Here is a 15551-nt window from a genome sequence, read left to right as displayed (position 1 = left end):
CTCCTCCCCAAAAAAAGTTTATGGCCCCTCCCGAAAATCGGTCCTGGATCCGCCCTTGGGTTGGTGCGCCCTAGCGTGTTCTCCTCTCCTGTCCGAGTCCAACAGTACTAGGGACTCCTTCCCTAGTCTGCTAAGAGCGTTCCACCTCAATCCAAAAAAAAAAGGACTAAGTAAGTCTTGAGGAAAAAAAACTTTCAAAATACTTGGGAACGTTATATTTTACAATATATTTATTAACAAAAGAGCGGACCTGTGAAACACAACTAATACAAACTGTATTTAAACATCCTACTTCTAGAACTTAACAAATAATATATAAATAATTATCACATTAAAGTACCACTAACTCATACAACTTAGCATTGGATCCACCATATTGAAGAAAAAACAGATTATACAGGGTGTTAGTAAATAAGTATGAAAATTTTAAGGGGTAATTCTACATGAAAAATAATGGCAGTTTGCTCTATAAACGTATGTCCGCAAATGCTTCGTTTCCGAGATACAGGGTGTTGAAATTTTTATTTCAAACTGCGAATTTTTTTATTGCTCTACGACCGTTTGAGCTATGGAAATTAAATTTGGTGGGTTTTAAAAGGTAGCTATTGCGCATTTTTTGAAATACAAATTACAATTTTGTATTCATCATTGGCGCGCCTACGGGTAATGGTCTGAATTTTTTTAAAGAAAAAAATAGTACGCCACTGAGGTATGTCAAATTAAAAATCATTTTTGAATTCTTCGTTCAATTTACGACAAAAATTCGTTCCTGTCTTTTTTTCATATGAGGCGCCGTTTTTTATGCAAAAAATAAAACATCGTAACATTTACAAAGTATTTGAAATAAGTTTCTATGCATATGAAATAATCTACCTCGAATAATTTGTAAACGTTAAGATGTTTTATTTTTTTGTATAAAAACGGCGCCATATATGGAAAAAAGACAATAATGTTTTTTGTCGTAAATTGAACGAGGACTTCAAAAATGATTTTGAATTTGACGTATCTCAGTGGCGTACTATTTTTTTTCTTTAAAAAATTCAGACCATTACCTGTACGAGCGCCAATGGTGAATATAAAATTATTCTGTCACCTTTAAAGGAGGTAATTTTGAACATTTGTTGTAGCTTTGCACCTAATTAAAATCTTTTTAGTAATATTTTCTGTTATTGTTCTACTTTGGTATTATTATATTGGAGAGTTTTGAAAATGTATTAAGAAATGAAAAATACGCGCGAAGATGTTTTATTTTTTCGCATAAAAACGGTGCACCATGTGAAAAAAATACAAGAAAGGTTATTTTTCATAAATTAAACGTGGAATACAAGAATAATTTTTAATTTGAAATATCTCAGTGGAGTACCCTTTTTTTCTTTAAAAAAATTCAGACCATTATCCGTAAGCGCGCCAATGATGAATACACAATTGTTATTTGTTTGTCAAAAAATTTCGAAATAACTACCTCTTAAAACCCACCAAAGATATTGTTCTGAAACTATTTTCTTGTGGCATTTTTGCAAATAACTATTTTTGATGGGAAATAAGTCACAATTTTACTAAAAAAATGATTTTATTAACGTTTCGACGCCCAAATCGTTGTTAAAATATAAAAAATATTAATGAATTAAACAAAAATGTTGTTGCTTAGTAGCAACAATTCTTCTAATAATTTATTTAATCTGACTCATTTATATCGGCAATTAAGACATATATTAAAGTAGAAGACTTTAAAATCATATTGCCAATATTTATGAGTTGCGTTCCTGGGACGACTTTGTTGAAAGATAGTTCATTCGATTACATGAAATCAACCCCAACTCAAGAATATCCGTCACAAAAAAATCACGACATGTGATCTGTCTTTAAAAAGACAACCGCATGCAATGGTGACAGTAAAATTCTCGCGCTAGAGATTCTTTTTAGAGAATTTTTTAAAGGTTGTCTTGTTAAAGACAGATCAGAGTCATGATTTTTTTGTGACGGATATTCTGTTGGGGTTGATTTCATATAATCGAATCTTTCAACAAAGTCGTCCCAGGAATGCAACTCATAAATATTGGCAATATCATTTTAAAGTCTTCTACTTTAAAATGTATAATATATGTCTGAATTGCCGATATAAATGAGTCAGATTAAATAAATTATTAGAAGAATTTTTGTTTAATTCATTAATATTTTTTATATTTTGACAACGACACCCGATTTGGGCGTCGAAACGTTAATAAAATCATTTTTTTTAGTAAAATTGTGGCTTATTTCCGGTCTTAGAGCAATAAAAAAATTGACCGTTTGAAATAAAAATTTCAACAACCTGTATCTCGAAAACGAAGCATTTGAGGAAATACGTTTATAGAGCAAACTGCCATTATTTCTTCATATAAAAAAATACCCCTTAGAGTTTTTCATACTTATTTACTAACACCAAATATATATATATAAAAATAACATTCGATTCAGAGTAATACATAATATGATGAGAATGATAATAAAACTCTGCTCACCAAAATAAATGTCATTTGACATTGGTATTAGCCCTTACCCTTAACCACTGACATGCGGTATGCCATACCCCTACGAAAATATATTTTGTTGTAAAGCTTGTGTTATAAAAGATTCCTAGAAAACCATATGTGTAATTCAAGTGGTGTGTAATGGTACCTGCTCCCAGGGACAAAAATAAATAGGCCATTTTAATTGCCAGTTGTCTAATTTGTAAAATTCATATTAGAGTTTTCAAAAAGCTTACACAGGGTGAAATTTTTTCTAGGACCCAAACAAACTAATTTTTTAAAGCCGAACCTGATTTTTTTCTAGTTTGAATAAATCAGTTTAGTGGTAACATAAATTAAATATTTTTTTGAAAAAAATTAATTTTTGTAATAAAAGTTATTTTTTTTAAATCTATGGTTCATTTTACCAAACTTTTAATTCATAGTCAAATTTGATTTTTTTTTATAAAAAATTAAGTAATCGTGTGGGGAAAAAAATAAATATGCCATTTTAAATGCCTATTTGTCTAATTTGTAAAATTCATATTAGAGTTTTCAAAAAGCGTATACAGGGTGAAATTTTTTCTAAGACCCAAACGAACTAATTTTTTAAAGGCCGACCTGATTTTTTCTAGTTTGAATAAATCAGCTGATTAGGTGGTAATAGTGTAACGATTGACCAAAATAAGAGACACATCGATCTGACCGTTCAAAAATTATGACGAATACAAATTTCTGTCAAAATGCGAAACTCGCCCTGTATATTATTAAACAATGGGAGCAGACACTTTTTAATGGTCATTTGTTATTCCCCATAGGAGCCTCTATACGAGGTAGGAGTATGTATGCCTCATGACTCACCCTGTAGTACTGTATAGAGAATTGAATAACCTTTCAAATGAGCTAGCCCACGACCCCTATTCTCATTTAAAAAATAGTCGATTACGTTATCACGCCCAGATGGATGACGTCACTAGTACGATATATATGTCAAAAAATCATAATTAAAAAATCGAATAACTTTTGTATTTTACATTTTTTTCTAATTCTGTAAATAAAGCAGTTTACAAGGGGGTCAAAATATAGTGAATAACCCTGTACATTCATTGGGGCCGACCGACCGGCTCTGTCCCGTCATACAGCTGACCGACTATAATAACTTTTATTTATATTCAATTTAGAATGTGTGTAGTGATTTTCAGCCTTAGTAAATGGATTTAATTACCTTCGCAGTATGTTTCTCTACACAATCACAGTAATCAACTGTGAAAAATTTAGCTTTAGTAAATTCAAAGAGATTTTTCAGCGCTGCCTCTCCGTCTATGAAGTGTTAAATATGGAATAACATTTATATTGTTTAAGACACACAATAAATAAAAAATAAGAGTCTAAAAATAAAAAAATACAATCAAAGGCAGGCGTTTATTACCTACATCTGATCCGAACTGAGCTTCGAAATCACATTTTTTCAAATAGTTCTAAAAAGGAATCTCAGGAGCTAACCCATTACGCGGGTCCTCAACAAGGTCTCAACATATGTCCTGATCACAAAATGAAGTCTTATAAAGACGTTAGAAAAAAAATTTAAACAAAATCTAACAACAGTCTGTTTAAAAACTAAAAAGAGGAGATTTTGATTGTGTTACATGTGTATTATGTTGTAATTGTATGAAACACCACCAGTCTTGTATTTGAGGTTATACTAATCGATTTTACTTATTTATACTAAGCATCAAAATTAACGCACCACCTTAAAAAGGCGACATTTTTGATGTCTCGTATTTCGTAAACCTGTTGTCCGATTTTAGTGATTTTTTGTATGTTATAGCTTTATTCTTCAAGAATATCGTTGTAATAATATTGCTGCTAAACAATTAAGTGTCAGTGTATACCAGGTGTAACAATGATAGTGTGTTTTTCCCTCAAAGTTCGGATCCCCCTGTGGAATATTCTAGCGTATATAAAATATTGAAATTAAAACTCAACTGTAGCCTCAGGCTTTCTTAACATTTTGCTTTTTGATTCATTCGCTTATGTTGGATAATAAAAAGTTAGGTGCTTTAACAACTAGCAACGTTCTTCATCCATACAGGGTGTTTCTAAATTAGTGCGACAAACATTAAGGGGTAATATTGCATGGAAAATAATGACTGTTCGATTTATGAACATATGTCCGCAAATGCTTCGTTTCCGAGATACGGAACGGTTTCCGTATCTCGAAAACGAAGCATTTGCGGACATATGTTTATAAATCAAACGGTCATTATTTTTCAAGCAGAATTATCCCGTAAAGTTTGTCGCATTTATTTAGAAACGCCCTGTATTGATGAAGAACGTTGCTAGTTGTTAAAGTTCTTAACTTTTTTATTATCCAACATAAGCGAATGAACCAGAAAGCAAAATGTTAAGAAAGCCCAAGGCTACAATTGAGTTTTAATTTCAATGACGAAAAAACACACATCATTGTTACACCCGGTATACAATGACACTTACCTCTTTAGCAACAATATTATTACAATGATATTGTTGAAGAATAAAGCTATAACATACTAAAAAAATCACTAAAATCGGACAACAAGTTTAGGAAATACGAGACATTAAAAATGTCACATTTTTAATGTGGTGCGTTAATTTTGATGCTTGGTGTATTTGTCGTATTTTCGCCTTTACTTCAACTTTACATGTTACTTAAGGATGGAAATTCCTAAATACCTGGAAATACATGGACCTAATTTGACGATTACAAGATACAGTGTTTTAGTGAAAGGGAAGTGTCTTTCCCGAAGAAAAAAGATGCAAGATACTTGTCGTTGTCCAATGTTCATGAAGGAATATATGTGCAAACATGTTCTGAGCATGACCATTCGGTTTAAATATGAGAATACCACCTCCAGAAGCAAAAACCTTCCTATGGAAATGAAAAGAAAGCGGGGACCGACAGCTAGGCTAGGCCGACACTGAACAATGCGAAAGTGGTGGAGAGTTGATGTGCAAGGTAGCGTTGCCAGATTTCTCCCAATAAGTCGCACTCTTTCTCAGCGGCATAGAGAATCATCTTTTATGAATGACCTTCGTACATTCTTGATATATAGTATTTTTTGCTTAAAGGACACCACAGAAACCTTATGGGAAATGGCTCTCTGTCAAATGCTCTGAAACTTTGGGTTCTGGTAGTTCTTGATGTGTAGAACAAAAGGCTCAATTGGCGCATAGCTCCAAAAAATCATGATTTTAAGATATAAGCCTCTGAAGTTATAGCTACAGTGAGGACGTTTGAGTTGGAATAAATTCATTTTCTCGAGAATGGGCAACTCTGGAGATAAATTACAAATCAGGTCCATGTTTATTTTTAAATTATAATTTTTTGGCATATACAGGGTGTCCCCGAAAATAGTGCGTTCCTTAAAGGTATACGTAGAAGGTACCATGTAGAGCAAAGAAGTCTTATAACATTTTTTTCTAAATTCAACCGTTTGTCCAAAAAACCAAAATACATTTTGGTGTGCAATTTGAAATCTGACAACTATGTATACAAAAATCTAAACATAGACAATCACAATTCAAAAATAGTTGCAGCATCAGCCTTTAGTATTTACATTAAACCCTGTCTTCATCCTAAACAAACAAACAAATTCTTGTTTTGTTATTTTCAAACATGCGGTAGTATAATTATTTTCCAGGTGTACCTGTCTGACCTAACATTTTCTGGTGCCAATAACCTAAATCACTAAGAGTTCTTGTTACAGTGATGCCAAATTTGAAAATTTTATGAAAATAAAAGTTCGCTTATATGGCGAACAATGTATTTTTTTTTTGGAAACGGTTACTTTAGAAAAAAATGGTATAGGACTTTTTTGTTCTACATTGTGTATTATATCCATACCTTAAAGGAACGCATTATTTTCGGGGACACCCTGTATATCATACTAGTGACGTCATCCATCTGGGCGTGATGGCGCAATCGATGATTTTTTTAAATAAGATAGGGGTCGTGTGATAGCTCATTTGAAAGGTTATTAAATTCTCTATTCAATAATATAAACATTAACAATATTATTTATACAAGGTGCCCAAAAATTTTTTTTGAATTAAATTAATTAATTGTGACAAAAGAAGAATGTATATAATTTATTTAATTCGAAATACATTTTACTGTTGTCCGAAACCAGGAAAAAATGTTTATTTAATAAATAAATATTGTTTTTCGCTTAAATTCAATATTAAAGCTGCCACCCACCTGCTTCTTAGCAGTTTGAACATTTAGTAAGCGAAAGGGGTCGTGTGATAGCTTATTTAATTCTCTATTTACTAATATAAACATTAACATAATTATTTATACAGGGTGCCCAAATTTTTTTTGACTTAAATTAAGTGAGACAAAAAGAAGAATGTTTATAATTTATTTAATTCGAAATACATTTTACTGCTGTCAGAAAATAGAAAAATGTTAATTTGAAAAATAAACATTGCTTTTCGCTTAAATTAAATGTTTAAACTGCTAAAGGGCAGATGGGTGACAGCTTTAATATTGAATTTAAGCGAAAAACAATATTTATTTATTAAATAAACCTTTTTTCCTGTTTTCGGACAACAGTAAAATGTATTTCGAATTAAATAAATGATATACATTCTTCTTTTCGTCTCAATTAATTTAATTCAAAAAATATTTTTGGGCACCCTGTATAAATAATTATGTTAATGTTTATATTATTGAATATATAATTGAATAACCTTTCAAATGAGCTATCGCACAACCCCTATTCTTATGAAAAAAATCATCGATTGCGCCATCACGTCCAGACGGATGACGTCACTAGTATGATATATATGCCAAAAAATTGTAATTTAAAAATAAAAATCGACCTGATTTGTAATTTACCTCCAGAGTCGCCCATTCTCGAGAAAATGAATTTAATCCAACTCAAACGTCCTCACTGTACTTATAACTTCAGAGGTTTATATCTTAAAGCCATGATTTTTTGGAGCTATGCGCCAATTGAGTCTTTTGTTCTACACATCAAGGACTACCAGAACCCAAAGTTTCGGAGCATTTGACAGAGAACCACTTCCTATAAGGTTTCTGCGGGGTCCTTTGTTATGACTACGACAATTACATATTTTTATTGGCTTTTCAGGTAAAAACTTTAGATTTATTATTATTTTTTTGGCATTTTGAAACACTTGACTTTTGCGGCTAAGTAAACCAAAAATTGCGCATTTTCGGGTGTTTCTTAAGCTAAATAATTGCTCAAGCTTTACAAAATTGCACTTTTTAATTTCTAAACAGACCATAGACCAATAAAAATTAGATAAAAATATTGAAACGTGAATTTACATGAAAATGAAATTTGCAATGTATTACTCTGAATTCTCATTATATATACAACATTAGCCAAATAGGGTGCAGTGAGATACATACATACATAATTTCCTTTGCTTGAAAATTGCCCCATTTAGTGACAACTGGAGTGACACGGTGTCAGAAAGCTTTCCAATTTATACACCTGGTTTGGCGAACGCTGTCCCAATGATTTTGACATGCTTAAAAGATCGTTGATTAAAATACTTTAGTACTTTTAAATACTCTCATATTAACACATACATTTAGTAATTATATAGAAAAAAAAACGTAAGTGTCTTATAATGTAGTATTTAGAGTATCCACCTTAGGTTTAAATAAGAGAGTCAAAATGATTTGAATTATTATATGGGTGTTGTATGTAGTTATAAATAAAATTATCTAAAAAAAATGTAAATAAAATATGCTAATAAATATTATATCTATCGTGATCTTTATTCTTGCAAGAAAAATTAATTACATAATAGTTATTTGATCCCAACACTGGGACTTTGGGAAAATATTTATTTTCTTAAGGTCCAGAAAATCTCAAATTTTTAGAGGCAAATATTCAGTAATATACAAAAAGTTCGTCTCTAAAAGTGCTAAGAAACTATGAAAATTCGAGAACGAATATACAGAGTGTAACAGAAAGACTGGCCATAAATTAAATCACATATTCTGCGACCAAAAATAGTTCGATTGAACCTAACTTACCTTGGTACAAATGTACACATAAAAAAGCCCTTTGAAGTTATAAAATGAAAATCGATTTTTTCCAATATATCGAAAACTGTTATAGATTTTTTATTGATAATGGACACGTGGCATTCTTATGGCAGGAACATCTTAAAAAAAATAACAGTGAAATTTGTGCAGCCCATAAAAGTTTTATGGGGGGTTTTGTTGCTTTAAACCCCCAAATTTTTGTGTACGTTCCAATTAAATTATTATTGTGGTACCATCAGTTAAACACAATATTAGAAATTTGCCTTTTAGTAATACATATATTGTTTTGATTCTCCTTATTTTCTTTATGTAATATTTAAAAATTATACGTATGCTTATTTTCAATTATTAATGTAACAAAACTTTTATTGGGCTAGCTCAAATTAATAAATTATCTCAGGGTTTTACGTCATCCAATCACAGAAATGAAAGAACTGATACTCAGAAAAAACTCATGGAAAAATAAAATTCAAAAGTAAATTATAGCCGTATATTAAAAAAATTGATTGTACCAAAGAATTAAACACAAATTTTAATAATAGAAGAAACTGTAAAACAGTCTATGAAATGATTATGCAAATAAATGTAAACAAATATGAAAAATATCGCAAATTATTTTAAAATAGAAAGTTACCCAGTATAGATACAAAAATGAATTTATAACTGGTAAACAAAAATCAATTTCAAAAATTACGAAATTGTTTATGCAAAAGTTTATGTGCAAACTCCACTGGAGTCTTTATGTATACGTCGATGAAACCAAAGAACCGAAATCGTCGCAACGGAGAATATTGATAGAGAGAAACTATAGAGATCAGAATACCTTGTTACAACTGCCACTTTCACTGACTTTAATTTTGACTTTAAAAACATTTACTTAGTACTTTTTGTTTACGGGTACCTATAAGGGTTTGATTAACGAAGACCGACACTTTTTACTTTTTTCACAACACCAGCTGCTCCTTTTCTGCTATCTCGAATCTACCCCTAGTTCTTTCCTTGCCAAAAAACTCTTCGCTCAAATTCCCCTTCCATCAATGACATCCCTTCAGTTCCATTGGTCCAAACAAATGTCCTTACTACGTCATATATCAACGCCTCCAAATTTCTCAGTCGTCAGTACTTTTACACTTTCTCGGAAATCTAAAATTTCGACTTTTTCCAAATATTTCTCATAACTCCGAAAACAAAACGTCTTTCGTATACACGCTTTCGCCGGCTAATTGTTCTTAGAAGTACTTTCTATCAAATCTACCCGCACTGATAAAATTGTAAACATTTGTCCAAAGATCATAGAATTATTTTATCATTATTTAAAAAAGAAAATTATAACTAACAATACCATACTGGGTAATTTTAATCGGTTTCTATTTTACAGGGTGAATAAACAAATTAAATATTTTAAAAATGAACTATTTTAACGTAATACAAATTGACAAAATGTATGCATACAAATTGACAAAATGTATGCATACAAATAATTATACAATTAAATAATTAGATTTTCTTCTTCCTCTCTGCCTTTATTTATTTATGACAATATATACTAAGGATTTCCACAGTTTTCACTGAATTCCTTCACTCAATCGTTCGGACCGCTCTTTCTGTCTTGCCAGTCCAGTACTTGCCAGATATTTTGAACATTTGTAAAAGCCACCACATATTTATAAATGGTTAAGTAAGATTATAGAGACCTAGTAACAATATTATGAAAATAATATTCTATAATCTTACTCAACCATTTATACTTGGTGGTATAAATGTTCAAAATATCTCAATAAAATCTGGCTTATCGAAAAAGTACTAAGGCAATTTTTTTTAAAAAAACTAACGGTACAACAATAATAATTTAATTGGAACGCACACAAAAATGTGGGGGGTTTTAGGGAACAACACCTCCATAAAATTTTAATGGGGTGCACAAATTTAACTGTTATTTTTTTAAGATGTTCCTGCCATAGGAATGCCACATGTCCATTTTCAATAGTTTTTGATATATTGCAAAAAATCGATTTTCTTTTTGTAACTTCCAAAGGTTGTAACTTTTTTTATGTGCACATTTCTAATAAGCTAAGTTAGGTTTAAATCGAACTATTTTTGCTCCAAGAATATGTAATTTAATTTATGGCCTGTCTTTTTGTTCCACCCTGTATTGTTAATAAAAGTGTGCAGATTGTGGATTGGAGTATCAGTAAGATCCCAGTGTTGCAATGAAATATAGTTTGCACCTTATTACCTAAAATAAATATTTGCCCGTTTTTAAAACATATTGTGTAAGTATAAAGTGTCAACAGAACTCAGTGTTCAGTGTACTGGTGTATATCACGAGATTAATAGCTGATAAAAGACCCTTTCACTGCGCATGACACGGATGCGTGCCAGGCCGAGTCTTCAGACAGTGCGCGTGACACGTATCTGTGACACATGCACATTCTCACTTCCATTGCCAGTAGGAACTGAGCTTCTGGGCATGTTTTCCAAAAAAATGCAGCAGTGAAAGGGTTAAAGAACTTCTGGTATGCTATAAGACAAATACAAATATTTAAAGATACAAATGGACAAGCTGAAAGACATTAAAAAATAACATTCCAATACGATTGTCAATAGAACCTTCGAAATGTACAAAAGTCCAGCCAAGAATGAATATAATCTACAACGGTGATAGTAATTAATACAGAATCAGGCTATGGGTGTAATAACGGAGTAATCCCCAAAAATCAATTCTGTTTTCCTAGTACCAACCCACACAAAAAATTGGGTCTATCTCAAATTTTAGAACTAATTAATTCATTAATTTTAAGCAACTCTTAATATACTTCAATTGATTGAATCCAAAAATGTTTTTAAACAATATTATTGGCATTCAATAATTTGTATTTTGTGTGTCAAATCTTTTTCTCACTTTTATCAATATTGGGGTATCCGTTATTTTACTCATAGCCTTATATAGAAAAATGTTTAACATTCAGATATCTGAAAACAAAATAGAATACATAGCAGATAAACAGATCTTCTTTAACTTCTTAGCTACTAAAACGTTTAATTATGTCTATCTGAATATAGCGAAGGGACAACAAGATATAAGAACGCAGACTGTTTAAACCCAACAATACATAAATCAATTCCAAGAATTATACATGGTGTTTTATTGGGAAACGGAAATACTTGAATGGTGAATAGCCGAGTTACAGGGTGTTTTATCGATTCTGCCCATTTCTTTCTGGACAGATAACTTTAAAACCACCATGTATATTTTTTCGATATTTGGTACACATATGTCTCATTTACAACCCAAAACATTCGACTACTGCTCTCAAAAAAATCCAGGTCCGGACTAAAAAAAAATTATAAATTCATTGTGACCTTGAAACAATACCCTGTATATTGAAATTTTCAAAATCAGTTTGCATATTTGAAAAGAGCATAAAAAACTAAGTCTAACGGTTATCTTAAATTTTTCGGCCAGACTTTAATTTTGAAATTATATTGCAGTTTTTAAGAACTCTTAGATTAAAAAGCAGGTATTATTAACTTTTAATAATAAATTATTAAACTTAATGAACAAATACTCATTTTCAAAATAATCAATACTTATTTACTACATTATAACGACCCATTTGCGTTTATAATTTCAAAATTAAAGTCATTAAATTGTCTGCGCAAAAATTGGAAGCGTAGATTTTTGTGCTCTTTTCAAATGTTCAAACGCACTTTGAAAATTTCGATATACAGGGTGTTGTTTCAAGGACACTATTACTTTATATTTTTTTGTTAATCCGGACTTGGATTTTTATTGTGATTAGTATGTGGGTCGTTCCAATGTAGTAAATAAATACTGATTATTTTTAAAATAGGTATTTAGTCATTAACCTTATTAATTTATTATTAAAACTTACTAATACCTTCTATTTAATTTCAGAGTTCTAAAATATTTTAAATAGATTTAATTTTAAAATTATTAGTTATTAAATTTTCTGCGTAAAAGATTAAAACCAACCTATACTCAGTTGTTGTGCACTTTTCAAATGTGCAAACGAATTTTGAAAATTTCAATATACAGGGTGTTGTTTCAAGGTCATAATTACTTTATGTTTTTTTGTTAATCCGGACCTGGGTTTTTCTTATGCTTAGAAAATGAGTCGTTTTAATGTAGTATTTAAGTATTGATTATTTTTAAAATGAGTACCTATTTGTTCATTAAGTTTAATAATTTATTCTTAGTTAATAATACCTCCTTTTTAATCTAAGAGTTCTTAAAAACTTGAATATAATTTCAAAATTAAAGTCATTAAATTGTCTGGCCGAAAAATTTAAGCGAACCATTAGACTAATTTTTTTGTGCTCGTTTCAAATATGCAAACGGATTTTGAAAATTTCAATATACAGGGTGTTGTTTCAAGGTCACAATGATTTTTAAATTTTTTTTAGTCCGGACCTGAAGTTTTTTTGTGATTAGTAGTTGAATCTTTTGGGTTGTAAATGAGACATATGTGTACCAAGTATCAAAAAAATATACAGGGTGGTTCTAAAGTTGAGTTCAGAAAGAAATGGGCAAAATCGATAAAACACCCTGTAACTCGGCTATAAAAATCGGTGGGGCAATAAAGGTGGTATACCTAGAACCACCTCAGTGACCTCTATTCACCATTCAAGTATTTCCGTTTCCCAATGAAACACCCTGTATAAGATTTTGGACGAAAATAATATAATCGAGAAAGGTTTGACAATAATCTAGTCTGTGATAAATGATATAGGAACGAATTTATCTTGTTTTTGACATCTGTTATCCAACTCAAAACGCCTTTCAGAACTTTTAACACAAAAAATTACAACAGCCAAACTGACACCAATTTTACTGTGTTGATGATATATGGATCCATTTCTAAACGTTATAGACAAAGGATGCGATTTTTGGGGTAAGAATTGATCAACCGCCCATCGTATTGGCCAGAATTAGCTCTATGTGACTATTTCCTCTAAAAACCCCCGCGAAAGATGATGTCATAGCTGAAATTCACAATATTTTGTGGAAAAGTTAAAAGAAAAGAAGGCTACGTTGAACAGTAAATGAGTAAACAGATGAGAAACAGTAAACAATAAACTACCAAAATCGTACGTTTTCTGACTTAGACTAAGCTAATATTCAAACATCTTCATCCAACAGAAGGCCTGAAGATCTGGAACATGACTAAACAAATAAATATATAGAGTACAATACATAATAACTAAAAAAAGATAGCTGAAACGACAAAACGAGAATATTTCTTTATGAGGATAGAAACAGAAAAGAATAGCATCGGGAGTTAATTTAATGAATTTAAAGACTGGTTGAAAGAATGATGAAACAAAATGATCATACATATTATCTTTCTCGACCCTTCAAAGAATGTACAAAAAAATCATATGAGATCTATCACGTAGCAGCTCAAACTGATATATTCTCTAGGAAAGTTTATTTATCTGTTAAATGTTCTATTATGCTCTTCAAAAATATATTAGTATTCTATCGATTTCGTTGTCATTAATTTATTATATTCGTCAAGAGTGCTGTTTTGTCAGTTTATTACATTTTCCAACTTGGAAAAATATATTGGAAAAATACACCTATAGAGCGTTTCACGTTAAGAATAGAACATTGCGGAGATAGCCCCATGCATTTCTTATGGACGAAGAAGCGCGCCGATGCCACGCCGTACTGATTAGAATCAATCGTATATCGGCAGTCGAGTAGCGACCTGTGCCCGAGAGGTTTGGCAACACTGATGTCCATAAGCGTAACGTCCTATTCTTTACGTGAAATAAAGTACAGAACATATGAAATCTATGAAGGTACTAATGTATACATTAAAAATTAGAACATTATTTTAAAGATAAATGGGTACATTAAGAAATTGCTGACCATAGTACTATAACATCAGTAAATGCCTTTGCTTCTGCCATTCTCATGCGCATGCGATGATAAAGGTTTTTGTTGTGTCAGTTTGGAACAAACTCTATCAAGTTATTAATGTATACATTAAAAATTGGATCCTGGTTTTAAATTACAAATAACAAATGGATACATTAAGAAGTTGCTGTCCATAGTACTATAACATCCTTTACTTCTGCCATGCTCATGCGCTAAAGCAATGCGCATGAGAATGGTAGGAGTAATTGTTTTGTCGGTTTTACATTAAACATAAGTACACATAATTATTAGTCCTTATTGCAAACAACTAAAAGGAATTAGTTGATAAATTAACAAAATTATACAATAATTCTCAAATTTACAGAAAAAATTCAATATTGACTAAAATTAAGTAATCTGTGAAAAAATATATCACTTACACTGCTTTTCTTAAACCACTCTTCTATTAACTAGAATTAAAATACACGTTAGCGTTAAAGAGATTTAAGTAAAACAGTTCACAGATAACCCCACAATTAATGGAAAAATATACATATACACATAAATATTTGTAAATAAAAAAATTAATTCGAAATAGATATAAACTACTTTTTTGAAGCAACACCCAGCTCAATTTATCTACTAAGTTGAAGTGGACGGTTCTGGTGAACCGAACCTCTTCTTGGATTTCTGCTTTAGTTCGGCCAGGTAACTTTGCTGAGACTCTGCCAGCACTCGGGCCATGATTTCCTGATCCACATCGTCATAACCTATGCAAAATAAAGTAGTACTATAATAAAAATGATTTGAAAAAGTGATGCAATATACACTCGGGCGCAAAAAAATCGATCCACTGAAAATTTGGTCATTTTTGATGTCTCGAATTTCCTAAACCTGTTGTCCGATTTAAGTGATTTTTTACCATGTTATAGCCTTATTCATTATCAATATCGCTGTAATAATATTACTGCTAGACAGGTAAACTGTCATTGTATACCGGGTGTACGAATCAAACTGGTTTTTTCTCAAAGTTCGCATCACCCTGTGGACTATTCTAGAGTTTAAAAAATACTGAAAATAGCCTCAGGTTTTCTTAACATTCCGTTTT

At 31.0% G+C, this 15551-nt stretch overlaps 1 protein-coding gene across 1 annotated transcript in view; it reads right to left on the bottom strand.

Moving 5' to 3' along the window:
- Positions 1-200: 200 nt before the first annotated feature.
- LOC126893218 (OTU domain-containing protein 5-A) overlaps positions 201-15551 on the bottom strand; it is a 55908-nt gene continuing 40557 nt past the window's right edge. The window contains exon 8 of the mRNA XM_050663187.1: positions 201-15213. Coding sequence (XP_050519144.1) covers positions 15086-15213 — 128 coding nt within the window. The 3' untranslated portion in view covers positions 201-15085. The remainder of the gene's footprint in view (positions 15214-15551) is intronic.

The sequence above is a fragment of the Diabrotica virgifera genome, chromosome 10, assembly GCF_917563875.1.
Source record: "Diabrotica virgifera virgifera chromosome 10, PGI_DIABVI_V3a".
Taxonomy (NCBI): domain Eukaryota; kingdom Metazoa; phylum Arthropoda; class Insecta; order Coleoptera; family Chrysomelidae; genus Diabrotica; species Diabrotica virgifera.
The sequence above is the reverse complement of the archived record's forward strand: the minus strand, read 5'-3'. Positions and strand labels throughout refer to the sequence as shown.